This window comes from Oncorhynchus kisutch, linkage group LG18, assembly GCF_002021735.2.
Source record: "Oncorhynchus kisutch isolate 150728-3 linkage group LG18, Okis_V2, whole genome shotgun sequence".
NCBI lineage: Eukaryota > Metazoa > Chordata > Actinopteri > Salmoniformes > Salmonidae > Oncorhynchus > Oncorhynchus kisutch.
The window spans coordinates 20,919,918-20,947,608 of record NC_034191.2 but is presented as its reverse complement, the minus strand read 5'-3'; the positions used below and the strand labels follow the sequence as shown (position 1 = coordinate 20,947,608).

The following is a 27,691-nucleotide window of genomic DNA, read 5'->3' as shown; positions in this document are numbered from 1 at the left end:
ATGAAATGCATGCCCAAATTCAACTGCCTGCTCCTCATCCCCAGAAGATAAGATATGCATATTATTAGTAAATGTGGATAGAAAACACTCTGAAGTTTCTAAAACTGTTTGAGTCATGTCTGTGAGTATAACAGAACTTATTTAGCAGGCGAAACCCCAAGGACAAACCATTCAGATTTTTTATTTTGAGGTCACTCTCTTTTCAATTAGTTTTCATTGGGAATCCAGATGTCTAAGGGACCTTCTTGCAGTTCCTATAGCTTCCACTGGATGTCAACAGTCTTTAGAAATTGGTTGAGGTTATTCCTTTGTGGAATGAAGAAGTACGGCCATCTTGAACAAGGGTCACTTGAAGTGTACTGTTAGATAGAGGCGCGTGACCAGAAAGCATGCTTCAGTTTGTTTTCTTCCTGTATTGAACACGGTCTTAAATTTGATTGATTATTTACGTAAAAAAATACCTAAAGTTGTATAACAAAGGTAGTTTGAAATGTTTTGGCAAAGTTTACAGGTAACTTTTGAGATATTTTGTAGTCACGTTGAGCAAGTTGGAACCGGTGTTTTTCTAGATCAAACGCGCCAAATAAATGAACATTTTGGATATATATTGACGGAATTAATCGAACAAAAGGACCGTTTGTGATGTTTATGGGACATATTGGAGTGCCAACAAAAGAAGCTTGTCAAAGGTAAGGCATGAATTATATTTTTATTTTAGCGTTTTGTGTCGCGCCTGCAGGGTTGAATTATGGTTACTCTCTTTGTTTACGGAGGTGCTATCCTCAGATAATAGCATCGTTTGCTTTCGCCGAAAAGCCTTTTTGAAATCTGACATGTTGGCTGGATTCACAACAAGTGTAGCTTTAATTTATTTGCTATCTTGCATGTGTGATTTAATGAAAGTTTGATTTTTATAGTAATTTATTTGAATTTTGCGCTCTGCATTTTCCCTGGCTTTTGGCCAGGTGGGACGCCCACATATCCCAGAGAGGTTAATGTCTTAATCGAAATTACGGATTGCCTCCTATCAACTCATTATTCCGCTCATCGTTCCCTTATATCTGAGGCTGGTAACTTATCCTCTGCAGCAGAGGTAACTCAGGGTCTTCCATTCCTGTGGTGGACCTCATGAGAGCCAATTTCATCATTGCGCTTGATGGTTTTTGCGACAGCACTTGAAGAAACTTTCAAAGTTCTTGATATTTTCTGTATTGACTGACCTTGTCCTGCTAGCGAGACAACTTCTGGTGAAACTGGAGGGCGCACAATTCAAATAAATAATCATAAATATTATGGATTTGAAACATTTAGGTACATATAAGTGTCTTATATTGGCTGAAAGATTTTATTCTTGTTAATCTTACTGCACTGTCTGATTTACAGTAGCTATTACAGCGAAAACATGCCATGCGATTGTTTGAGAATGGCGCCCCACATCAAAATATTTTTCCAACAGCACAGGTTTCATACATTCACATATAACAATGAAATATTCACTTACTTTTTGAAAATCTTCCTCTGATTTGTCACCCAAAGGGTCCCAGCTATAACGTGTAGTGTCATTTTGTTAAATAAATCCTTCTTTATATCCCAAAAAGTCAGTTTAGTTGGTGCCATCGATTTGAGTAATCCACTTGTTCAACTTGCAGAGAAAGGAATCCAAAGATATACCCCTAAACTTTGTTTCAACAAGTCATACATTTCTATTTACTCCTCAGATACCCTAAAATATAATCAAACTATAATATTTCTTTCAGAAAGTTCAATAGGAAACCGATTTTAGCAGGTGCATCCTTTCTTCAAGGCGCACTCAAACACAAATTTCCAAGACCGTGTCCTTCTACTTAAACTGTTATTTCTTATTCGTTTTTGAAGTTACAAGCCTGACACCTTGAACATAGACTGCTGACACCCGGTGGAAGCCATAGGAACTCCATTCAGGGAGCTAATTTACAATATGACCTTTCTCTTGCATTTGTAAGAGGATGGTTTCTCTGAAAAAAAGATTCCGGTTGGTTTTCTTTGGATTTTCTCCTACCATATCAATTGTGTTATATTCTCCTACATTATTTTAACATTTCTAAAAACGTCAAGGTGTTTTCTTTTCAATGGTATCAATTATATGCATATCCTGGCTTCAGGCCCTGAGCTACCTGCAGTTTACTTTTGGCACGTCATTCAGACAGGAAATGGAGAAAAAAGGGGCCTATACCTAAGAAGTTAAAGAAATTATGGACTGTTGTTTCTCGTTGCTTATTTGAGCTGTTCTTGCCATAATATGGACTTGGTCTTTTAACAAATAGGGCTATCTTCTGTATACCCCCTTACCTTGTCACCACACAACTGATTGGCTCAAACGCATTAAGAAGGAAGAAATTCCACAAATGAACTTTTAACAAGGCAAAACTGTTAATTGAAATGCATTCCAGGTGACTACCTCATGAAGCTGGTTGAGAGAATACCAAGAGTGTGCAAAGCTGTCATCAAAGCAAAGGGTGGCTATTTAAAGAATCTCAAATGTAAAATATATTTAGATTTCTTTAACACGTTTTTGGTTACTACATGATTCCATATGTGTTATTTCATAGTTTTGATGTCTTCACTATTATTCTACAATGTAGACAATAGGAAAAATAAAGAAAAACCCTTGAATGAGTAGGTGTTCTAAAACTTTTGACCGATAGTGTAGGTACAGCAGATCACCTTATTTTATGGGACATTTTTAAATGTACTTTTAGAGGACATTCAATACAACACTCATTATTAAAACAAAAGCAGTTTAGGTCAAAGTAGATTAGACTAATAAAGGAAATTACAGCACAGGTAGATGGTAATGGTACTTTACTATAGAGGGACAAAATAGTTTAGAGAAAAAACTAAGTACTTACTCAAGAACGATCAAGTGTAATTTATTACAAGAATAAAGCAAATTGGATGGAAAATTGTGAAAAATGCACTACATTTTCTTGAATCTTCAACATAGAAATGCTATCAAAAAGAATTTACAGAAACTAGTTACAAATGATGGAGTTATCCATGACTCACGAAATTATATTTTGAAAAAGGAAGCGAAAAAATGTGAGCATATGTTTTCATATCAATCCCCTCCATTTCCACTGAATGATGTTAACTGTAAGGAAAGATTTCTTTCCTAATAATAATAAAGTCAAATTAACAAATTTACAGAAAGACCTGTGTGAAGGCCAATTTACAGTGGAGGAACTTTTTGAGACCATTAAATATTTTCAGTCTGGGCTAAAAACAGGGCTTGATGGTATGCCAGTAGAGGTATATCAGACCTTCTTTTTTTGTACTCAAAGATCCACTATTAGCATGTTTTAATTACTCCTATAAAAATGGTAGACTTTCAGGTGCTCAACAAGAAGGTCTGATTTCATTACTACTGAAACAGGACCCAGATGGTAAGTATAAAGATCCAGTCCGTTTAAAAAACTGAAGGCCTCTAACACTTCAATGTTGTGATGCAAAAATCCTGCCCGAAATGCATAGCATATAGATTAAAAAGGTTTTACCAGATATTGTTCTTCCTGATCAGACAGTTTTTTTTACATGAATGATATATTGGAGATAATATAGGACAATTACTTGACACAATTGAACATTATGAAACATCAAAGATACCAGGCCTGGTCTTCATAGCAGATTTTTAAAAGGCGTTTGATAAAGTACGATTGGAATTTATATATAAATGCCTGGATTACATTAATTTTGGTGAATCTCTTATACAATGGGTTAAAGTTATGTACAGCAACCCCAGGTGTAAAAGAGTCAATAATAGTCACTTCTCAGAAAGTATTGAGCTTTTAAGAAGAGTAAAACAAGGCTGTCCGTTGTCTCCATATCTATTTATTATGGCAATTGAAATGCTGCTATTAAAATTAGATCCAACAAGAACATCAAGGGGTTAGATATCCAGTGGATAAAAACAAAAGTGTTAATGTATGACGATGACTCTTCTTAAGTCCGCAATCTGGATCCCTGCTCAGTCTCATTGAAGATCTTGATCACTTTTCTAGGCTCTCTGGACTAAAACCTAATCATAACAAGTGTACCAAGTTACGTATTGGCTCGTTAAAAGACACAGTTTACACTACCTTGTAGTTTACCAATAAAATGGGCGGATGGTGAAGTAGACCTACAGTACTTGGTATTCATAGCTCAAAAAATATAAATGAATGTACCGCAATCTATTTCAATAGAACGTTTGCAAAAATAGATAAGATTCTGCAACGATAGAGAGGTCTATTTCTTGTCTATTTCTGAATAAATCACATTGACTAACTCTTTGGTCCTATCACAGTTGACTTACTTAATAATGGCACTGCCTACTCCAGACAACTCGTTTTTTAAATCATATGAGCAAAAAATATTTCATTTTATTTGGAATGCTTAGCCATACAAAATTAAACGTGCCTATTGATATAATGAATATGAGTTTTGGGGGCTAAAATGATTAAATATTAAAGCTTTAAACCTCTCACTAAAAGCTTCACTCATACCTAAGTTATACTTAAACTCAAAATGGTTCCCCAGTAGATTATTAAGAAAGGTTCATCCTTTGTAAAAAAAAAAAAATGCCTTCTTGCCTTTACACAGACTTCTCATTTCCGACAAATTGAAAATGACATTTTGTTTAAAGTATTTCCCTTTCTTAAACAAGCCATACAAAGCTGGTTAGAATTTCAGTTTTATCCTCCAGAAAAGATGGAACAAATATTACAACAAATATGGTTAAACTCAAATATACTGATGAATAAAAAAACATTCTTTATGGACCCCCCCATGGAATTATATGTATTAATAATATTATGAACAGAAACGGTAGAGTTATGTCACATATCCAGCTATAAAAGGAATGTCTGCTCAATCCAAACTTACAACCAACTGATTGCAGCATTACCACAAAAATGGAGGAGGCAAGTGGAAAGAGGGAGAAGGTAGGGAACTTGTTTGTCTGCCTTATACAGTGGGCTCCAAAATTACTGGCACCGCTGACTGGCAATGCACAAACAATACTTAAAAAATATAAACAATGTAATTATAGAAATGAGCTCAAAATACCAACGTGAGAAATACTGTACTTTACTAATGTTTCAGTGGAACCAACCACAATCATACAATTATTTAATACAAAATAAATGTAACCAAAATCAAGGTTTCATAATTATTGGCACTCCTCATTTAGTACTTAGTGCAAACACCTCTGGCAAGGATAACAGCATGGAGTCTTTTCCTGTAATGTTTGACAAGGTTAAGGAACACATTTGGAGGGATTATGGACCATTCCTCTATGCAGATCCTTTCAAAATCCTTAACATTCTTGGGTTTGCGCTTATCAACTGCCCTCTTCCACTCAGCCCACAGGTTTTTGATTGGATTGAGGTCCGGCGACTGAGATGGCCATGGCAGAACATCGATTTTGTTGTCACAACCATTTCTGTGTGGATCATGAGATATGTTTTGGGCCATTGTCTTGTTGGAAAATCCACCTACGGCCAAGTCCCAGACCTCTGGTAGAGGCAACCAAATTGTCAGCCAAAATTGCCTGATACTTGGTGGAATTCATTATGCCATCAAGGTATTGGAGTGGCCATTACAAAGCCCTGACCTCAATCCTATAGAAAATTTGTGGGCAGAACTGAAAAAGCGTGTGCGAGCAAGGAAGCCTACAAACCTGACTCGGTTACACCAGCTCTGTCAGGAGGAATGGGTCAAAATTCACCCAACGTATTGTGAGAAGCTTGTGGAAGGCTACCCAAAACGTTTGACCCAAGTCAAACAATTTCAAGGCAATGCTACCAAATACTAATTGAGTGTATGTAAACTTCTGACCCACTGGGAATGTGATGAAAGAAATAAAAGCTGAAATAAATCATTCTCTCTACTATTATTCTGACATTTCACATTCTTAAAATAAAGTGGTGATCCTAACTGACATAAAACAGGGAATTTTTACTAGGATTAAATGTCAGGAATGGTGAAAAACTGAGTTTAAATGTATTTGGCTAAGGTGTATGTAAACATCTGACTTCAACTGTATATGATTAGAACGATTCAAAATTAATGTAAAACATTACAGCACAACTGAAAAATATATGGCACATGGAAACCAAACAAGGGTGGTCTATGGTGATAGGTGGGATGGCCTGAGAGTGGCTGAGGGGTGGGATTAAGGAATTTATGTTCAGAAATGTATTATTGTTATGTGATTACTGTATATAAAAGTATGTAAAATGTGTATGCAAAATGTATGTATATGTAGCAGAAACACTGTAAAAAAAACAAATTTGTGTCCCCCTGAAGAGGATGGGTTAAAAATGGAAAAATATATATTATACAAATATTGTCTGGACCTCCATGGCATAGAAATAGAATGACTAGATTCTCATTTATCAACTACCAACCAAACTAACAGGCTGACAAACGGGGGTGAATATCTATGTAAAAGACAAGGAAACTGTGTCTTAAAGCCAAAAGCATTTTCAGAGCAATTGTGTGGACACAAAATAATGTGTTACATGCTGACCACACCGCTTGCAATTTACACATACATGTTATTCAATCATTGCACCCACACTGCTCGCGGGCATCAGCGAGCGTCTGCGTGGCCAGACGCTAAAATATAAGTTGGTTCTATTTGTGACGCTCAACGAGCTGCAAGTCCGGCCTCTCCCATCTCCTCATTGGTTTTTAGGAGCATATACCCACGTTGGTGATTGAAAGATGAACTTAGGTCCACACTCCAGTAGGTTGTAGTAATACTGTAAAGTTGGTTGCCAACTGCCATATGAAGTCCAAAGAAGAAAAAGAAGCCTTAATAGATTTTTAAGGAAGAAGGAGAGATGACAAGAAACAAATTCGGTTTACCGTTTGATCTGTGGATTAATTGTCAGAGTTGAGGACCTTGTGCATTTCAGGTAAAATAACAACCCAATGTTTATATACCAGGACAAATTAGCTAGCAACAGTAAGCTAGCTAGCTAAATTGCCATAAATGTTTAATACTTTTTGACCTGTCCCCAAATTAATATAATTGGTTCAGAGTTTGTTTTGATATTTCAACCTGCGTGTCCTGATCACTTCTGGTGTGAGTGAACAAAATCAAGTTGGAGCAAGTTTTTTTCAGAGTTCCCAGTTGTCTTGAACTCACTGAAGTCTGAGATTTCCCAGTTCCGAGTTTCCAGTTGTTTTGAACAAGGCAGAAGTCATGCTGGATTGACAACATGGCCAATGTATTCAATATATTTTGGCCTACGGTGTTGCATGTGAATGTTTATCCTTTTAAGCTTGGAAAAGAGACCCTTAAACCCAGACTTGGACCACACACCCTCTCCACCGAATAGCAGGGGAAGCAAAATAGTGATTGCTTTGCAACACTTGCGGTTAGCCACTGATTCCTTCAAAACACTCATTATTGAATTTGCGATTTCCAACTTGTTGTGTAATATTTATTTCCAATGGCCAATGAGCACCAATAAGTTTGATCTAGAATTTCTATTCATATGACAAGGATTGAAAAGTATTTGCCAGTAGATCGTCGACGTGATCCATGATGATGACTGCTTGTCTAGCTTGATTTTGAAGGTATGATGTTGACATGATCAGTCCAACCAAAGCTATGGTAGATATAACATGATTTGACATAATTTTATCTGTGGCCAGTGACCTTGAGCCTTCTTGGATGGGCACTTCTAATGTAAATCTATGGCATCACTTAAGGGGGCTTGAACTTTCTAGCTCTCCCTGTAGATTTTGTGGTGACGTAGTATCCCAATTAGTGACAGAATACTGAGCCAATCACGGCACAACTAGACAAGATTACCAACCACTATGCTCTGTATTTTCTGCTGGCTGCTCCTCCACCACAGAAAGCACAGAGCTAGGCTGAAACACCTTAATTTTGGAGCTGCCTTACTCAAGAAAGCAAAAAAGAGACCCTGTTTGTATGCGGCTCCATTAACTCAATACATTGTTTGCAAACTGATATATTTACACGTATTAATGCCAAAATAACAGGTGGGGCTCAAAACACTGTGAAGGACGGGTTGCCACTGTTTTTCCCACTGTTATGGTGGTCTTCACTGGAAAGATCCTCAAAGTGTTATCATGACGAAGTATAGGGAAGATTGTCTTTGTGAAAGTGTGTGTGATTGTGTGTATGTGTGTATTTTCATCAAGGTCAAAGAAAGACAGCTTTTCCTTGTCCCAATCCAGATGCACTCTCATCATTCGGGGAAAGTGATTCACCTCAAGATGATGTAAATCATCCTTTTGGGAAAATTCTAGGAAGTGACTAACACAGGTAGTCCAAATACCCTAGGATTTATATGGCATACTGCTAGATCTAGACCAACTAGATCTTTTGGGATTATTGGTGGCCACACCTACAGCCCAATAGGAACCATCAGAATTTTCTACGTCCCAGCTGTGTTATAACCCTCAGAACCTAGGACACATCCATGAAGCCTCTCTGGGTTGTCAGGGAGCTGTAGTGCTTTATCACAGTGTCTCATGCTGGTCAAGTCCTCGTACAGGATGAGACCTGTGTCTGCAGTGTTGGGATCCAGGATTACAGGAGCTAAGGAGAGATCATTTAACTTTACCATTTACTCTGTAAATTCACTACAAGTTTCATTGATACTCATATCTAAATTCCTATGAGCATTGTTTTGCAATAGAGAAGTTATGCAATTTAACAGTATGGGGGTCACTACTAGAATTAATATGAATTATACTGATACAGTCCTAGGACTAAGAACAAGGCGCAGATGAAACCTACTGTTGTTTTTTGCTGCAAAACATTACTCAGTAGCTAGGTTTCCATCCAATTTGCGAAAGATTTTCATGCGAATATTATTATAAAAAAATCACTCCTTGCTCCAAGCTCCGCTCCGCTCACATACTCTGCACCAGACCGAGGTCGCGTTCCCGGTTCAGACGTTTCATGCATAAACCTATGGTTGCGTACCACGTCATGGACGATTTTATCGGCTGACAGATTGGTATAACATATGATATGGTTAGCTAATACTTACAATACCTATCCAGCTGTTGTAAGATTTGGCATCCATCAACAACACCTGGGCAGAGAAACGCCCCCGGACTTTGTTGCGGTTCAAAGACTGTGCGTTATGACCTGCACATAAAAACACTTTTGTGCTTACATCATATACTGAATCAAAAACACGAGTTTAATGTGTTACCATTGTATTTTCGACTCTACCAATAGTTTTGCCACAAACTGTCGCGATAAATGCAAACTTGCCCAATCTGGTTTTCGCACATGCTCTCTAGACAACAGTTCGCTGATAAAGTGTACACTGGACAAGTTATAGGCTATACGATGAGATGGATAAAAGCAAGATCATTATGTCACTAGCATACAAATAATACCCTCAATTTTTATTGGAAAGCAGCATCAAGCTCATCACTGTGTACTTTCACCATCACGTAGCTTAAACTGTGCATGCTTTTCCAAGTCGCACTGGAAGGACCACACAACATTGCATCGCGTGACTGCACATTTACCTCGACATGATGGTTATTCTACCAACAATTGCGCAAGAAATCGTTTGCAACGCAATGTGTCGCATGATTAATTTTACAGACACAAAAAGATCCCATCATGTCGAACGAACAAATTGTGGATGGAAACGTATTTACAGTATTGGACCATCCCTTTCATCTTCTCCCTGACTCTTAACTGCAGGTTGCCCAGGTGTTTGGCCAGTCTATCAGCGCTCCTGAAACCCTCTTTGGATCTGGCAGTGTTTGCTTGGCTCTGGAAGAACATTCAGGAGTTAGTACTGCTGTGGTCTTGGTTATAGAACCACAGAGAGCAGGGAGAAAGGAGGAAGACCATGTACCTTGTCTCTGTGGCCTAGTAGTTCTGAAGAGGACCAATAAAGAAGGTGAAAATCAGTCTTACCAATAAAATAATCAGTAAATAATAATCACTATATACAATATCTACTCATAAGATCAGCTGTTTACTGAACCTGCAAAAATGAGATGTCTTCAATGCTCAGCTGTTGTTAGGTGGCTTTGATTGTGTATGAAAGTGATGATATCTCTCAGCTCATCTCTGTTATCTTGTGTTTCATCACCCGACTTTTCCTCACCTCTTCCATTCTCACTTCATCTATCCATCTATCTTCCTCTTGCAAAAACAGGTACAGCTTTTTAAACTGCCCCTTAATCTGCCACCCTGTATCCTGGGCTTGGATCTGGAGAGAGTGCAAGGAATATCTCAGATATAATGTATCTCTCCTGTTATAATTCTCTGTCACCAATTTAACTTGCTGGTTCTTTCTGTCATTATTCATACTATTTCCTCCCTCATGGCATCCAATCAAAATTGCTTCACCTCAGTCTTCCTGTAGGGCATGATCTTCCCTTAGATTAGAACAGAGTAGACAATAAAGAACACAAACTAGCCAAAATGCATACATTGTTGTTGCATCAATACTTAAATGTCATACCTTAATATGTTTTGCTGTATTATCACAGGTGAGTTTGACTCCCTTAAAGAGCCTCAGTTTATCCTTAAGAGGGTTCAATGCAGTCTTGAGTTTAACCTGAAAAGAAAGCAGCATGGTATTCACAAACTTGACCTGTATGTTACTGTGTGGGATTGCTGTGTAGGAAAGATTTGTTTATGAGTAAAAAAATAAAAAAGATTAGACAGGCCATATCTTAACACCAACTATTGTAAAGTACCACAAACTGGTTGCTAAATGTTCAAAATGATCCACATAGAAACAGCTACTGCAATAGTTTGTTTCCACAAATTTCCCCGGAAAAACAATCTATGCAACCGTATGTTCCTGTACAGCTTCCTGTATGGGGATGCAGTCATGCTTTTTATGCTTCCTTGAATCACGACACACCAAACAGATGAGCTCTTTATCCTCCAAACAGAAGAGCTTGAATGTCTCACTATGCAGACTGCAGAGAACCTCAGACCCTCCTGAAGCCCTCTGACTTCTTTCCTTTAAGACAGCCTCACACAGGTTCTTTAGAGCCCGGTTACAGGAATGATTACCCATTGAAAATACTTCCCTACAAACTGGACATTCCCAAAATCCTCTCTGTCTACAGCACTCCTGCAGACAGGCTTTACAGAAGCTGTGGCTACATAATAAGATGACAGGATCACTGAAGGTGTTTAAGCATACAGGACAGGAAAGATCCTCTTCTGGGAGAGACAATCTGGAGGCCATTTTCTCTCTGTCACACTTCTCCCTCTTTTGTAATGCCTTAAGAAAGCAGTTTACTTTCACTTTTAAAGACTCACTCCTGTTTTGTAGCAGCTACAAAATACTATAAATTAAAGGATGTCCTCATCTCCTTCAGTAACCGCTCTGAAATGTTGATATTAACAAGCAATATAGCTCCTGTGTCATGTACTTTGCCCTTAGTTGAACAGAACAAGCAAATAAAACGAGGTTGCAGCAAGAGCAGACTGTTACAGTGTTGTGCTGTGTCATCTCCTGTCAAAATACTTCCTGCATTCTGTGTATTACCTGTGTACGAGGAAAGGAACTACTGTGTGTTTGAAATACACAGATACCACAAAGGCCTGTGCATAATATAGTATTATCATAGCAAACAAATTGATAGTTTAATGTGTCTTGCTTCAATCATTGTGACTACCTTTTAAACTCTGTTAGTGGTAGATGTGTTCTTTTCCAAGGTAACCACTGGAGGGCAGTCAAGGTTTTGCAGATCTTGTACTTGAAGACACTTCCCTTACAAGGAATGATTTACACGATTTGTGTACTTTTTGTGTGTACAAGAACCATATTAATTCCAACAAATATTATTTCAAGTCATCTGTTATTTCAAGTAATCTTATGCCATGATAGCAAACACCAAAATATTCACATAATGGGGGACATGAGCATCGCTAGGATGAAATCATCTGTAAAGGAATATCTCAACAATAAACTCTTTATTTCTCTAGAGCAAATTGTATTTTTGCTTCATGCAATTCTAGCAATTTGATTAGAGATTAGTTTATTCAGAGGTCACATGTTTTTGTAGTTTTAATTGCAGGATGTAAACTGCATATTGTCTCAGGGTTGTCCCACTGTACATAGAACCACCTTCAGAGGGACAAGTCTCCTAAGTTTCTGTGTGAGAAGAGAACAAGGAGCCCCTGGCCCCTTAACCTTGACCGCCATGTAAGTGTTTGAGGCCATAATGACTACTGTGTGTAATTATGGTGTGAGGCAGGCTGGAATGTGACTTCAAAGCGTCTCCCTACTCTGTCGCACTATTCTTGTCATGTTGAGGGTGGAGAAATTGTAAAAATATTTCTTTAACAATTCTTTATTATTTATGTTGTCTTTTTTCCAATGGGCGGGTCTGCATGTCGAGGCACATGTTGTGTGTGAATTTGGAAGGACATAAAGCACAACTATAGTGGCTTGCAAAAGTATTCACCCCCTTGTTATCTTTCCTATTTTGTTGCCTTACAACCTGGAATTAAAATATAATTTTGGGGGGGTTTGTATCATTTGATTTATACAACATGCCTACCACTTTGAAGATGCAAAATATTTTTATTGTGAGACAAACAAGAAATAAGACAAAAAAATGAACTTGAGCGTGCATAACTATTCACCCCCCCCCCCCCCCCCCCCCAAAAAGTCAATACTTTGCAGAGTCACCCTTTACAGCTGCAAGTCACTTGGGGTATGCCCCTATAAGCTTGGCACATCTAGCCACTGGGATTTTTGCCTATTCTTCAAGGAAAATCTGCTCCCGCTCCGTCAAGTTGGATGGGTTCCAACAATCTTTAAATCATACCACAGATTCTCAATTGGATTGAGCCATTCCAAGACATTTACATGTTTCCCCTTAAACCAATCGAGTGTTGCTTTAGCAGTATGCTTAGGGTCATTGTCCTGCTTGAAGATGATCCTCCGTCCCAGTCTCTAATCTCTGGAAGACTGAATCAGGTTTCCCTCAAGAATTTCCCTGTATTCGGGACTGGGAAACTGGTCAAAATTGAAGGAATGATGGATGGCGCTACATCCATCATTCCTTCAATTTTGACCAGTTTCCCAGTCCCGCCGATGAAAAACATCCCCAAAACATGATGCTGCCACCACCATGCTTCACTGTGGGGATGGTGTTCTTGGGGTGATGAGAGGTGTTGGGTTTGCACCAGACATTGCATTTTCCTTGATGGCCAAAAAGCTCAATTTTAGTCTCATCTGACCAGAGTAGCTTCTTCCATATGTTTGGGGAGTCTCCCATATGCCTTTTGGTGAACACCAAACATGTTTGCTAATTTGTTTCTTGAAGCAATGGCTTTTTTTCTGGACACTCTTCCGTAAAGCCCAGCTCTGTGGAATGTATGGCTTAAAGTGGTCCTATGGACAGATACTCCAATCTCCGCTGTGGAGCTTTGCAGCTCCTTCAGGGTTATCTTTGGTCTCTTTGTTGCCTCTCTGATTAACGCCCTCCTTGCCTGGTCTGTGAGTTTTGGTGAGTGGCCCTCTCTTGGCAGGTTTGTTGTGGAGCCATATTCTTTCCATTTTTTAATAATGGATTTAATGGTGCTCTGTGAGATGTTCAAAGTTTTGGATATATTTTTGTAACCCAACCCTGATCTGTACTTCTCCACAACTTTGTCCCTGACCTGTTTGGTGAGCTCCTTGGTCTTCATAGTGCCGCTTGCTTGGTGGTGCCCCTTGCTTAGACTCTGGGGCCTTTCAGAACAGGTGTATATATACTGAGATCATGTGACAGATCATGTGACACTTAGATTGTACACAGGTGGACTTTATTTAAATAATTATGTGACTTCTGAAGGTATTGGTTGCACCAGATCTTATTTAGGGGCTTCATAGCAAAGGGGGTGAATACATATAGACGCACCGCTTTTACTTTATTTTTTTATTTTTTAAACAAGTCATTTTTCATTTCACTTCAACAATTTGGACTCTGTTGTGTATGTCCATTACATGAAATCCAAATAAAAATCAATTTAAATTACAGGTTGTAATGCAACAAAATGGGAAAAACGCCAAGGGGGGTGAATACTTTTGCAAGGCACTGTACTTCAGACCATCGTCATTAACATAGCTACAGTATCTGCAAGTATAGATTCAGTCCTGAACACAAGGTTGCTAAATTATTCTATACCTATATTACATTAATGATTCTATGCCTATATTACATTAAATATTCTATACCTGTATTACATTAAATATTCTATGCCTATATTACATTTAAGAATCTATGCCTATATTACATTCAAGATTCTATACCTACAGTTGAAGTCGGAAGTTTACATACACTTAGGTTGGAGTCATTAAATCTAGTTTTTCAACCACTCCACAAATATCTTGTTAACAAACTATAGTTTTGGGAAGTCGTTTAGGACATTTGCTTTGTGCATGACACAAGTCATTTTTCCAACAATTGTTTATAAACAGATAATTTCACTTATAATTCACTGTATCACAATTCCAGTGGGTCAGATGTTTACATACACTAAGTTGACTGTGCCTTTAAACAGCTTGTAAAATTCCAGAAAATTATGTCATGGCTTTAGAAGCTTCTGATAGGCTAATTAACATCATTTGAGTCAATTGGAGGTGTACCTGTGGATGTATTTCAAGGCCTACCCTGACATCATGGGAAAATCCAAATAAATCTGCCAAGACCTCTGGGAGCAATTTCCAAATGCCTGAAGGTACCACGGTCATCTGTACAAACAATAGTACGCAAGTATTAACACCGTGGGACCACGCAGCCGTCATACAGCTCAGGAAGGAGAAGCGTTCTGTCTCCTAGAGATGAACGTACTTTGGTGAGAAAAGTGCAAATCAATCCCAGAACAACAGCACATGACCTTGTGAAGATGCTGGAGGAAACAGGTACAAAAGTATGTATATCCACAGTAAAACGTGTCCTATATCGACATAACATGAAAGGCCGCTCAACAAGGAAGAAGCCACTGCTCCAAAACCGCCATTAAAAAAGCCAGTCTATGGTTTGCAACTGCACATGGGGACAAAGATTGTACTTTTTTGAAAAATGTCCTGTGGTTTGATAAAACAAAAATAGAACTGTATTGCCATAATGACCATCGTTATGTTTGGAGGAAATAGGGGGAGGCTTGCAAGCCGAAAAACACCATGCCAACCGTGAAGCACGGGGGTGGCAGCAACATGTTGTGTTTTGTTTTTGCTGCAGGAGGGTCTGGTGCACTTCACAAAATAGATGGCTCATGTGGAAGGAAAATTATGTGGATATATTGAAGCAACACCTCAAGACATCAGTCAGGAAGTTAAAGCTTGGTCGCAAATTGGTCTTCCAAATGGACAATGACCCCAAGCATACTTCCAAAGTTGTGGCAAAATGGCTTAAGGACAACAAAGTCAAGGTATTGGAGTGGCCATCACAAAGCCCTGACCTCAATCCTATAGAAAATGTGTGGGCAGAACTGAAAAAGCGTGTGCGAGCAAGGAGGTCTACAAACCTGACTCAGTTACACCAGCTCTGTCAGGAGGAATGGGCCAACATTCACCCAACTTATTGTGGGAAGCTTGTGGAAGGCTACCCAAAATGTTTGACCCAAGTTAAACAATTTAAAGGCAATGCTACCGAATACTAATTGAGTGTATGTAAACTTCTGACCCACTGGGAATGTGATGAAAGAAATAAAAGCTGAAATAAATCATTCTCTCTGCTATTATTCTGACATTTCACATTCTTAAAATAAAGTGTTGATCCTAATTGCCCTAAAACAGGGATTTTTTACTAGGATTAAATGTCAGGAATTGTGAAAAACTGAGTTTAAATGTATTAGGCTAAGGTGTATGTAAACTTCCGACTTCAACTGTATATTACATTAAAGAGGGCGCTAGCTGTCTTATAACCTCAACCTCTGATGAAACATAACTTGACTTCCTCAGAGCCTCTGTGATCAAGGTGTTATTTGGGGGCCAGTGACTACCCATACAGTGCCATGAAAAAGTATTTGCTGCCTTTCTGATTTTCTCTATTTTTGCATATTTTTCATACTGAATGTTATCAGATCTTCAACCAAAACCTGATATTAGATTAGATTAATTTTCAAATAACCAAAAAATAAAAGGATACTTATTTTATTTATTTAATTAACGAAGTCACGCAACACTCAATTCCCCTGTGAAAAAGCAATTGCCCTCTTACACTCAATAACTGGTTGTGCCACCTTTAGCTGCCATAACGCCAACCAAACGTTTCATGTAGTTGTTGATCAGTCTCTCACATCACTGTGGAGGAATTTTGGCCCACTCTTGCATGCGGAACTGCTTTAAGTCAGTGACATTTGTGGGTTTTCAAGCATGAACTGCTCGTTTCAAGTCCTGCCACAACATCTAATTTGGGATTAGGTCTGGACTTTAACTAGGCCATTACAAAACATCAAATGTGTTGCTTTAAAAAGCACCTGTTGCCAAAAGCACCTGTAAGCACCTGGATGATCATGAAGACTCTTGTAAGAATGTTCTGTGGACAGATGAGTCAAAAGTATAACTTTTTAGATGACATGGGTCCCATTATGCCTGGTGAAAACCAAACACTGCATTCCACAGTAAACTTCATAACAACGGTCAAGCATGGCAGTTCATGCTTGGAAACCAACAAATATCGCTGACTTAAAGCATTTCTGTATGCAGAGTGGGCCAAAATTCCTCCACAGTGATGTGGGAGACTGATCAACAACTACAGGAAGTGTTTAGTTGGAGTCATTGCAGCTAAAGGTGGCACAACCAGTTATTGAGTGTAAGTGAGCAATTACTTTTTCACACAGGGGAATTGGGTGTTGCAAAACTTTTTTAAATAAGTTAAATAATTAACTTTTTTGTTGTTGTTATTTGTAACCTCAGGTTCCCTTTATCTAATTTTAGGTTTGGTTGAAGATCTGATAACATTCAGTATGAAAAATAGAGAAAATCAGAAAGGGGCCAAATCCTTTTTCACAGCACTCCTGCACCACTACAGGGGTAAACTACAGGGCATGTCATGTCGTCAGAGCATCTTGCTGTAGTTCCGACAAAGACAAGCTTTTGTCATGGTATCAGTGAAAGCATAAATCACATAAATCACATCAGGGTTCTTATAGTGTCCTTCAGTGAAAAGCGGCAGGGTTTTAATTGTAGAGCGCTTGAATGGATAATGCTAGACGAGGGATGTGCAATGCTGGAACATAGCTACTGTAGGCCAGTTTGCCTTGAGCGTAGTGCTTCACTCATAACACCAGTGGGACACTAGTGATTTAACTCTCCTTGTGTATTGATGACAGACTCTCATGTCAGTGGAAGGTTTGTGTTATTAACAGCTCATATTTCACTCTGCTGGAATGCATGGCTGTCTCGTTGAAAGCCCTGGCACAGGAGGCCACCTCTAAAACAGTACACTGTAAAGGTAAGTCGTTTGTTCAATGTGAAGGCTTTGGCCAGCCAGGTATCACTTTTTTTGTATGTTGCATGTAATTAGAAGGTCCTTGCCTCAATATTTGATATGAGGAAATACTCTTATTTATCTAATATCTCTCAGATCTTTATCATTATCTTTGTTTGTGTTCTTTTCTTGGCAGATGGGAATGTTTGCTGCATGTTCTCACCATGGAAACAAATTCAACAGAAAGACAACAACACAGCTCACAGTGATGACGACTTGGCTCTGTATGTGCACAGACTGATGTGTCATCTAACCTGATGATAGGCAGACAGACAGTTTTAACGGGCACTCACTGACGGCTGAATCCTAACTTCAGATCTGCGAGCGTTACAAATGTTCGCACAAATCTCCCATTGACATGAATGAATGACTGACAATGACAGGGGATTGATGCTGAAGTACTGTAGATATTGCATTTACAGTAGTAGGTTCTAAACTCAGTCCTTTGGGACCATCAATCATTTCATGTATAGTATAGCATAGAATAACTTTATTTTTTATGGAGCACAGAGACCTTCATTGGTGTGTGTGTGCATCTGTGTGTTTGTGTGACTCAGCCCTGTGCCATCGACTTACACTCTCTTCCCACAGGTAGAGCCCTGCATGCAGACAGACAGCCCCTGGTGGGTGAGTCAGTCTGGTTGAGGAGGCGGGATAGGGAGGGAGGGGGGTTAGAAGTGGGGATCCAGCTCCACCAGCTCCATCCACAGGGTAAAATCCTGTCCAAATATGACATCACTGACCTCCAAAAGGCCAAGCAGCTCTGCCAGTGTATGAAGGCAGAGGGTTGGAGCTGGATGGGGGAGAGCGTGTATGTTACAGAGGGTTGGAGCTGGATGGGGGAGAGCGTGTATGTTACAGAGGGTTGGAGCTGGATGGGGGAGAGCGTGTATGTTACAGAGGGTTGAAGCTGGATGGGGGAGAGCGTGTATGTTACAGAGGGTTGGAGCTGGATGGGGGAGAGCGTGTATGTTACAGAGAGTTGGAGCCGGATGGGGGAGAGCGTGTATGTTACAGAGGGTTGGAGCTGGATAGGGGAGAGCGTGTACCAACAGGGTCCTCCACCTCTACAGGTTGACAGCTGCAGGGACAAAGGGCCAGGGGGCCCCAGACTACCTGGCTGCTATGCTGACTTTATTTCCATCACACCCAGTTGAACTCCCCCTATTTAACAACATCTTAAGTGAAGCCCATGGAATAACAAAGACTAAAAATAACATCTCACTTTCCAGACACATTATGTTCATATTCTCAATTACAAGAGTATACATATGTTATAAGCGTTGCTGTCGCACTCCGTTTTAAAGAGCACAATTATGTTTTCATTGGTTTGACACTTTACTTAAAAGAATAGTAGCAGTACTAAATGTCTTAATTGAAAACTGTTTTTATATCATTGCTAGATTACAAATATTAGTCTAAACCTTCTCATAGGAGTGTGAAGATTCAACAACCTCCCTTGCAACTCCCCAGTCAGAAAACTTGACCCCAAGTCACTCTGCTTACGTATTATGTCAAATTACCCAAGAATAAATAGTGTACAGTGCCTTGCGAAAGTATTCGGTCCCCTTGAACTTTGCGACCTTTTGCCACATTTCAGGCTTCAAACATAAACATATAAAACTGTATTTTTTTTGTGAAGAATCAACAACAAGTGGGACACAATCATGAAGTGGAACGACATTTATTGGATATTTCAAACTTTTTTAACAAATCAAAAACTGAAAAATTGGGTGTGCAACATTATTCAGCGATTATTCAGCGATTACAGCTGTAAGTCGCTTGGGGTATGTCTCTATCAGTTTTGCACATCGAGAGACTGAATTCTTTTTCCCATTCCTCCTTGCAAAACAGCTCGAGCTCAGTGAAGTTGGATGGAGAGCATTTGTGAACAGCAGTTTTCAGTTCTTTCCACAGATTCTCGATTGGATTCAGGTCTGGACTTTGACATGGCCATTCTAACACCTGGATATGTTTATTTTTGAACCATTCCATTGTAGATTTTGCTTTATGTTTTGGATCATTGTTTTGTTGGAAGACAAATCTCCGTCCCAGTCTCAGGTCTTTTGCAGACTCCATCAGGTTTTCTTCCAGAATGGTCCTGTATTTGGCTCCATCCATCTTCCCATCAATTTTAACCATCTTCCCTGTCCCTGCTGAAGAAAAGCAGGCCCAAACCATGATGCTGCCACCACCATGTTTGACAGTGGGGATAGGGTGTTCAGGGTGATGAGCTGTGTTGCTTTTACGCCAAACATAACGTTTTGCATTGTTGCCAAAAAGTTCAAGTTTGGTTTCATCTGACCAGAGCACCTTCTTCCACATGTTTGGTGTGTCTCCCAGGTGGCTTGTGGCAAACTTTAAACAACACTTTTTATGGATATCTTTAAGAAATGGCTTTCTTCTTGCCACTCTTCCATAAAGGCCAGATTTGTGCAATATACGACTGATTGTTGTCCTATGGACAGAGTCTCCCACCTCAGCTGTAGATCTCTGCAGTTCATCCAGAGTGATCATGGGCCTCTTGGCTGCATCTCTGATCAGTCTTCTCCTTGTATGAGCTGAAAGTTTAGAGGGACGGCCAGGTCTTGGTAGATTTGCAGTGGTCTGATACTCCTTCCATTTCAATATTATCGCTTGCACAGTGCTCCTTGGGATGTTTAAAGCTTGGGAAATCTTTTTGTATCCAAATCCGGCTTTAAACTTCTTCACAACAGTATCTCGGACCTGCCTGGTGTGTTCCTTGTTCTTCATGATGCTCTCTGCGCTTTTAACGGACCTCTGAGACTATCACAGTGCAGGTGCATTTATACGGAGACTTGATTACACACAGGTGGATTGTATTTATCATCATTAGTCATTTAGGTCAACATTGGATCATTCAGAGATCCTCACTGAACTTCTGGAGAGAGTTTGCTGCACTGAAAGTAAAGGGGCTGAATAATTTAGCACGCCCAATTTTTCAGTTTTTGATTTGTTAAAAAAGTTTGAAATATCCAATAAATGTCGTTCCACTTCATGATTGTGTCCCACTTGTTGTTGATTCTTCTCAAAAAAAATACAGTTTTATATCTTTATGTATGAAGCCTGAAATGTGGCAAAAGGTCGCAAAGTTCAAGGGGGCCGAATACTTTCGCAAGGCACTGTATGTATCTGTAATTTACAAATCTCAGAGCAGAAAGAAATCTTGAGCAGTTTGCTCATGCCGGCCTGCCTTTCAAAATGGTTATGTGGATGGGTGTGAAGTAAAGTTCTTGATTTATTCATGGCGACAGATAATTGCTGGTGTCTTGTCATCTGTCAGAAACACTGGGCCAAGGGATGTTCCAAACTACAGTCAAAGCTTTTTGTGTTCGGACCATAAATCTGTCAAGCTCTGCTATAAATCTCAGGCCTCTGAGGAAGCCTGTTTGTGCACTATACAGATGTAGGATCTTAAATTGATCACCCTGTTGGAGGATAACGTTTCTGCAAAGCAGGACATTTAAAACATGTAGTGTATTTGAGGTTTAAAAAGGCTTCTGAAAATTGTAATTTCCACTTAGAAATTTCCGACTTGATTTCTCTTTACGAAAAATGTATCAACTCCTAAAAAAATCTCCATTAATTGTAATCCACATAAAAAATAAAATGTCTTATTGAAGCAGGATTATTTTCCTGCTGTAGCAAACTGGCTCAAATTAAGATCCTACATCTGTAGGACAATAGGCTATGACTCAGCACACTGTGCTGTGCTAGCCCCAAATCCTTTCCGCAACAAATGAATCAAAGACAGTGCTGGACTACCTGGTGCTGTAATTACAGATGAAGGGTATGACGTGCAGACGGAGGGAATTAGATGCTTCCAATTTCTGATGGAGCAAATGAACACCCCACAGGTGGCGGAGGGAATGGAGACGTTGGTGCAGAGCATTAAACACTGGCTCTGTCTTAGAATTTAAGATGGCTTGGGGCAGCAGCTCCAGTAACTATGCTGACAATGCTCATTCTAACCCCAAAATAAAACACTTGATTGACCATCATTTGATTGGAGTCCACTTGAATTGGCAATCTCAATTGGTTTAGAGGGCATATACTCTATAATGCCATGATTTTAGGTGGAACAATCAAGGTCAAGTGTCTTGCTCAAGGGTACCTCTTTTTAGCAATCAAAAGGCAAGCTTTGGTCAAAGCCAAGGGCACTATGGCTACGCAAGCTTAACGTTTTATTTTATTTTTTATAAACAGTTGTTGTACACTAAGAAGAGACAAGAGATGTAGAATTAGTATAATTAGACCACCTTGAAATGGCAACACAACTTACTTCACAAGGTTAGGCTACTGCAAGATGCCTAGTTCCCACTGTGTTCTCTCAGACTCCAGAGAGCCAGTCCTGCCAAAACACTGAGCTTCAGTCCCCAGGATCAAAGTCCTCAGCTAGTATTGCATTATCTCCGACTTGTTCATCAGACACTCTACCTGTACAGGTCGTACATCCTCCCTTTTATTTCCTCTCATCCAACGGACTCTCAGTCAGTCCAGGATGTGGCTAACCAAGAACGTTTCATACGTTTTTATCCTTCCCCTCAGATCTTAGAGGACCATCTTGAGAGGAGCCGTGTCTGCAATCAAACCAAGGGACAAGGGAAAGAAATGTGATAGGGTATAGTCTAACATTGAAGTCATGGTGACTCAGAAGGTCATATTGTTATGGGGATGAATTGATAAGATATGAAGACATGGGCAAAACAGTTACTCTTCACTGTTCTTTAGGGAAAGCTCTGACTGGAATTGTCTGGTTGTGACCCACCCACCTTTTCCAAAACCCAACCTATGATTAGCATGGAAAGGTTATGGCTTTTACAACTCATTTCAAATTATAGAGAGAATACCATGTCAGAGTGTGCAGACCTGTGTTTAAGAAACCTAGAAATTACGTCCTAATTGCAGAACAAGAAAAAGAAGGGCAATGTTGTAATTCTCTCCTAAACAACTTTTATTTCCAACAACAATAACTCTCTGCCTTTTACTTTAGCGTTGCAATGGGGAAAACACATCGCTCTCACCATGTCAGTGCAGGAAACAAATGTAAAAACACATTTGCATGACACAAGCCTGGACATGGACATTTCTCTTTCAAATTGTTTATTTGACCAACAAGGCATTCTACATTGTAGGCCTCTACAAAATCGCTCCAAATTAGCACCCCCAAACTGAAAAGCCAAGCTATGCCTATGACAGCAGCTTAAAGGTTAAACGTTGGAAATGCTGTCGCTAAATGAGTGCATCAGCTGCTGAGTGGAGGATGGCTCATAATAATGTCTGGATTGGATAAAAATTCAATTTGATACCATTCCACTTATTCCGCTCCAGCCATTACCACGAGGCCGTCCTCCCCAATTAAAGTGCCACCAACCTCCTGTAGTGTGCATAGCCATTCACACCACTTAAGCCAAAGCGGCTAACTGTTGGGAAGGCTCAAAACAAGCACCTTGTACCTCGTAGGCCCAATTGACTTTTTAAGCACCGTGCTATAAACCCAGGCAGGAAGGAAACAATGTCTTCAATGACCTTTCAATGAGTGTGTGATAAGAGTGATGACCCCCAGCAGCATTTGGGCTGATATGATCAGCAGAGTCCAGTCTGACAGGTGAAGCTACAGAGCCTTAGAGAACAAGTGACGTTGTAAATCTAAATTTTTTAAAATGTTTTTGAAAGCATGCACTCAAGCAGTGTAATGACAGTGCCTTGGAAGTTAAAGAAAAAGAAGGTCAATGTTCTTTTAGGGGAGATATATATCATTCGCCAGTGCGTTTGAACCTAAAAAACAAACATTGTAATGGATATGTTTCATGTCATAGGTATGTGTATTGCTTGAGGTTTGTCTTGTGATCTGTTTCTTATGCGGTATCATCTTAAGATCCTTCCTCCAGGTATGGAGTCTGATATGGCCATGTGTTGCTTCTACATGTATGGGTCAATTATGTGCCTATGCTGCAAATGCCGCAGTAATGTAAAAAGTGGTCAGATGAAGCAGATGCTAAACTACAGGACTGTTTTGCTCTCACAGACTGGAACATGTTCCGGGATTCTTCCGATGACATTGAGGAGAACACCACATCAGTCACTGGATTTATCAATAAGTGCATCAAAGACGTTGTCCCCACAGTGACTGTACGTACATACCCCACAGACCGCAAGAAGCCATGGATTACAGGCAACATTCGCACTGAGTTAAAGGGTAGAGCTGCCGCTTTCAAGGTGCGGGACTCTAACCCGGAAGCTTACAAGAAATCTTGCTATTCCCTGCGATGAACTATCAAACACGAGCTAAATCACGAGCTAAATCACTTCTATGCTCCCTTTGAGGCAAGCAAGACTGAGGCATGCATGAGAGCATCAGCTGTTCTGGACGACTGTGTGATCACGCTCTCCGTAGCCGACGTGAGTAAGACCTTTAAACAGGTCAACATACACAAGGCTGCGGGGCCAGACGGATTACCAAGACGTGTGCTCCAGTCATGTACTGACCAACTGGCAGGTGTCTTCACTGACATTTTCAACATGTCCCTGATTGAGTCTGTAATACCAACATGTTTCAAGCAGACCACCAAGTCTAGGACAAAAAGGCTTCTCAACAGTTTTTACCCCCAAGCCATTAGACTCCTGAACAGGAAATCAAATGGCTACCCGGACAATTTGCATTGTGTGCCCCCAACCCCTCTTTTTACACTGCTGCTATTCTCTGGTTAACATATATGCATAGTCACTTTAACTATACATTCATGTACATACTACCTCAATTGGGCCGAACAACCAGTGCTCCCGCACATTGGCTAACCGGGCTGTCTGCAATGTGTCCAGCCACCCACCACCCGCCAACCCCTCTTTTTACGATACCGTTACTCTCTGTTCATCATATATGCATAGTCACTTTAACCATATCTACATGTACATACTACCTCAGTCAGCCTGACTAACCGGTGTCTGTATGTAGCCTCGCTACTTTTATAGCATTGCTACTGTATATAGCCTGTATTTTTACTGTTGTTTTATTTCTTTACTTACCTATTGTTCCCCTAACACCTTTTTTACACTATTGGTTAGAGCCTGTAAGTAAGCATTTCACTGTAAGGTCTACACCTGCTGTATTTGGCGCATGTGACAAATAAACTCATTTGATTTGAGTAGCACAGTAAGGGGAGTCAGTAGCCAAGTCAGTGCTCTCTAGACCCTAGAAGCTACAGTGGGATGGCACTGACACACATCGCGGGGCATGAGACCCCACGTGTCAAATCCACTGCTTACGAACGTCATCTGCAGGGATATTGATTTATTTGTTGAATATGTTCTACTAATTGTCTGGGATATGTAGAACAAAACATTGTACAAAATAAGCTATCAGCACAAGAGTGTCAGAGAATGTCGTAAAGAGGTAAGTGGCACCTTGGTGAGAGGAAGAAGATTGCTGTTGCCACTAAATCAAACCGTGAAAGTTTCCTATTACAGTATCATATTCCATTCATTTACACAAATGGTTCCTCTGCTCACATCAAAACTGTCTTTCACCTCTAACAGAGGAAGGGTTGGGGGACGGGGATGTGGAGGAGGTGGGTAGGCCGTGGAGGAAGAAGGGGGAAACAGGGTAGCAAATAGAGGCTAAGCAGCACTTGAGCCAACAGTGATTACAGGTGATAATTGTAAAATATTTTGTGTTCTTTTCCCTCAGCTTTGAAGTCTTGGCCCTTGTCTGTTCAAGTCCTGGTGGCCACTCAAGCTTGATTTATGACAGTTTCACGCTAGACATCCAAATTACACTGTACCTTAGTCTAGCCTTGGCAAGGTAAGAATCACTCAATAGAACGTGGCTAATTGTTGCCGTAGAGATATGATGTTCATGTCACATATGATGATAAGTGTTTTTGCTCAATTTTCTCAGCTATAAGGTGTAAAGAGACGTTTATTGATGTAGCTTACCTGATGAAGTCACTACATGTCAGGCGTGAAACCACAATTAGTAATTATTTTCACTGAACACCCACGATATTATACTTTACAATAAAATAGTGTGTGTGCGAAAGAAGTGAACCTTGATTAAGTGATTCTTTGTAAGGTTGATTTCTAACATTGCCATTTGATGATAGTGTTATAACATCCTGATAGCATTTTATAATATGTATTTCCAGGGCAAGTTTATGTTCATCTCTTTCAACTACTGTATGTGTGAGACTTAGTGAATCACAACGGCTGCTACTGCAATGCTTTCTCAGTCATAAAAAAACTATCCCTGAGACGTAAAAAGTGACTCATTGTTTTTAAGATAGCATTTCTATCTGTCAGGACATTCATACTCAAAAACTTGCCTACAGAAATTTCACAATGTCTTTTACGCACCATTATTTTTGGGGTACACATTATTTTTGAGATAACATTTCTACTGAAACATTCCAGGCATGTCTTCCCTCCAACAACATACCATGTTTTTTTTCACAATGTTGTAATGCTGCTGGATATCATCACATGTTCATGTTCCATTGTGACACTGATAATGCTAATAATGCAACTCAGAAGCGGAGGAGATCCTGCATGACTGGGGAGGCTGGGGAGAGGAGAGGAGGGGGTGTGAGTGTCTGAGCAGTTGACTGATCCTTCTCCTGTTTGCCCCCAGGGCCCTCGTAAACACATAATACAACTTTGCTTTTAGGCAAGCCTTCCTACAATGTGACACATACAAAAAGACAAGTCTTTAAAAGCACCTCTCACCTGTCAGAGCCATCCAGAGGTATGAACTGACTCACTCGAAGGAGCTAAGAGACAGTAGAAGGAGAAATATTTGGGCTTGTGGTATGGCTGAACACTAGCACTGTCTGCCGTTGCATTGGAGTCACGTAGGATAGAACCGGAGCTTGAAACTACCAGCCCAGAGGAGTTTCACCAGTTTTACCTCAGCTTGGAAGGTAAACATCTATAGTGTCTGCAGAAAGAGGCACCAGTGACAGACATGAGCCTGTCTTCTCAGAGTACAGTACTGAGGAGGAGTGTGGGCACCAGGCCAGCCATGAGCAGCCACGCTATTCTCACCAAGTCAAAGTTCTCTGAGGAGGAGCAAGAGGGGATTCTGCTGGGTTTGGATGAGGAGGAGAAGAACAGTGGCAGTGAGGACAGCGAGGCTGGCTCAAAGAAGTCTTTAGAGAGCAAGGGCGGCATGGCCGGCAGCTGCCCTGATGTGAAGAGATGCAGTCGTCCTGTCCGCTCCAAATCCCGCCGTGTGGCCGCCAACGTTCGCGAGCGAAAGCGTATCCTGGACTACAACCAGTCTTTCAATGCACTGCGCATGGTGCTCAAACATGACCTCAACGGCAAGCGACTGTCCAAGATCGCCACTCTGAGGCGTGCCATCAACCACATCTCTTCGCTGACCGTCTTCCTGGGCTCCCACCCCTGCCCCAGTGCCCTGCCAGGAGGACATCCACCCTGCACCCACGCAGAGTGCCTCAGAGAGCAGCCCTTGGCTGGAATTGAGGAGGCCATGCTGGTCCTGGGGAAGGACAGGGAGAGAGAGAGGGGCTTCCAGACCCCGGTGGAGACCTACTGTCTGCAGCATAAGCCGTTGCATTGGAGTCAACACCACCAGCAGTCCCTGCAGGATCCCGGTGCTCACAAGGCTCCCATCATTCTGCCTCCAGAGCTCCAGCTCTACACAGACACCCCAGTAGGACGACACCCCAGCCCTTCGTGCCTGCCATCCCCATCCTATGCTCACTTCTCCCCCACTGAGACCCAGTTCTACACGCCCTCGCACCCTCACGAGGAGTTGAGCAGCCCCCCGTACTACATCAGCAGCGAGTGGAGTGGGGGGTCAGGGTACCCGTTTGGAGTGAGGGCCAACTGTCGCCCGAATCACACTGACAGCTTCTCAGACTCCTCTCCTGCTGTGTCCTTCACGTGGCAGCTGGGTTACCTGCAAGGCTCAGCTGGCTACCAACAGTTCCTTACCATGTACTGACTGAATGAACCCAAGACATGAGCTCTAGTGGAGGGCACCAACGTTAAAGTCTACAATGATGTCAAACAGAGGGAAGCTGACATGTGTATATGTCTATGTATGTACAGTATGCATGGGATTGCAATGATGGATTTGGCTATTTGGCTTTGCAAGGGGAATTCTTAGTAATGTCTTACACTTGTTTAAACAGATTGACAAAAGTGTTGATGAAATTAAATG

General features: G+C 40.6%; 1 protein-coding gene across 1 annotated transcript; it reads left to right on the top strand.

The window, feature by feature from the left end:
• Window positions 1-26,467: 26,467 nt before the first annotated feature.
• Window positions 26,468-27,472, top strand: LOC109909470 (class A basic helix-loop-helix protein 9-like). Its single transcript, XM_020508504.1, has one exon. The coding sequence runs from the start codon at window positions 26,468-26,470 to the stop codon at window positions 27,470-27,472; it is 1,005 nt and encodes a 334-aa protein (XP_020364093.1).
• Window positions 27,473-27,691: the final 219 nt, after the last annotated feature.

Coding starts and splice junctions, on each gene's coding strand:
- LOC109909470 (XM_020508504.1), top strand. CDS start 26,468: ATGAGCCTGTCTTCTCAGAGTACAGTACTGAGGAGGAGTGTGGGCACC.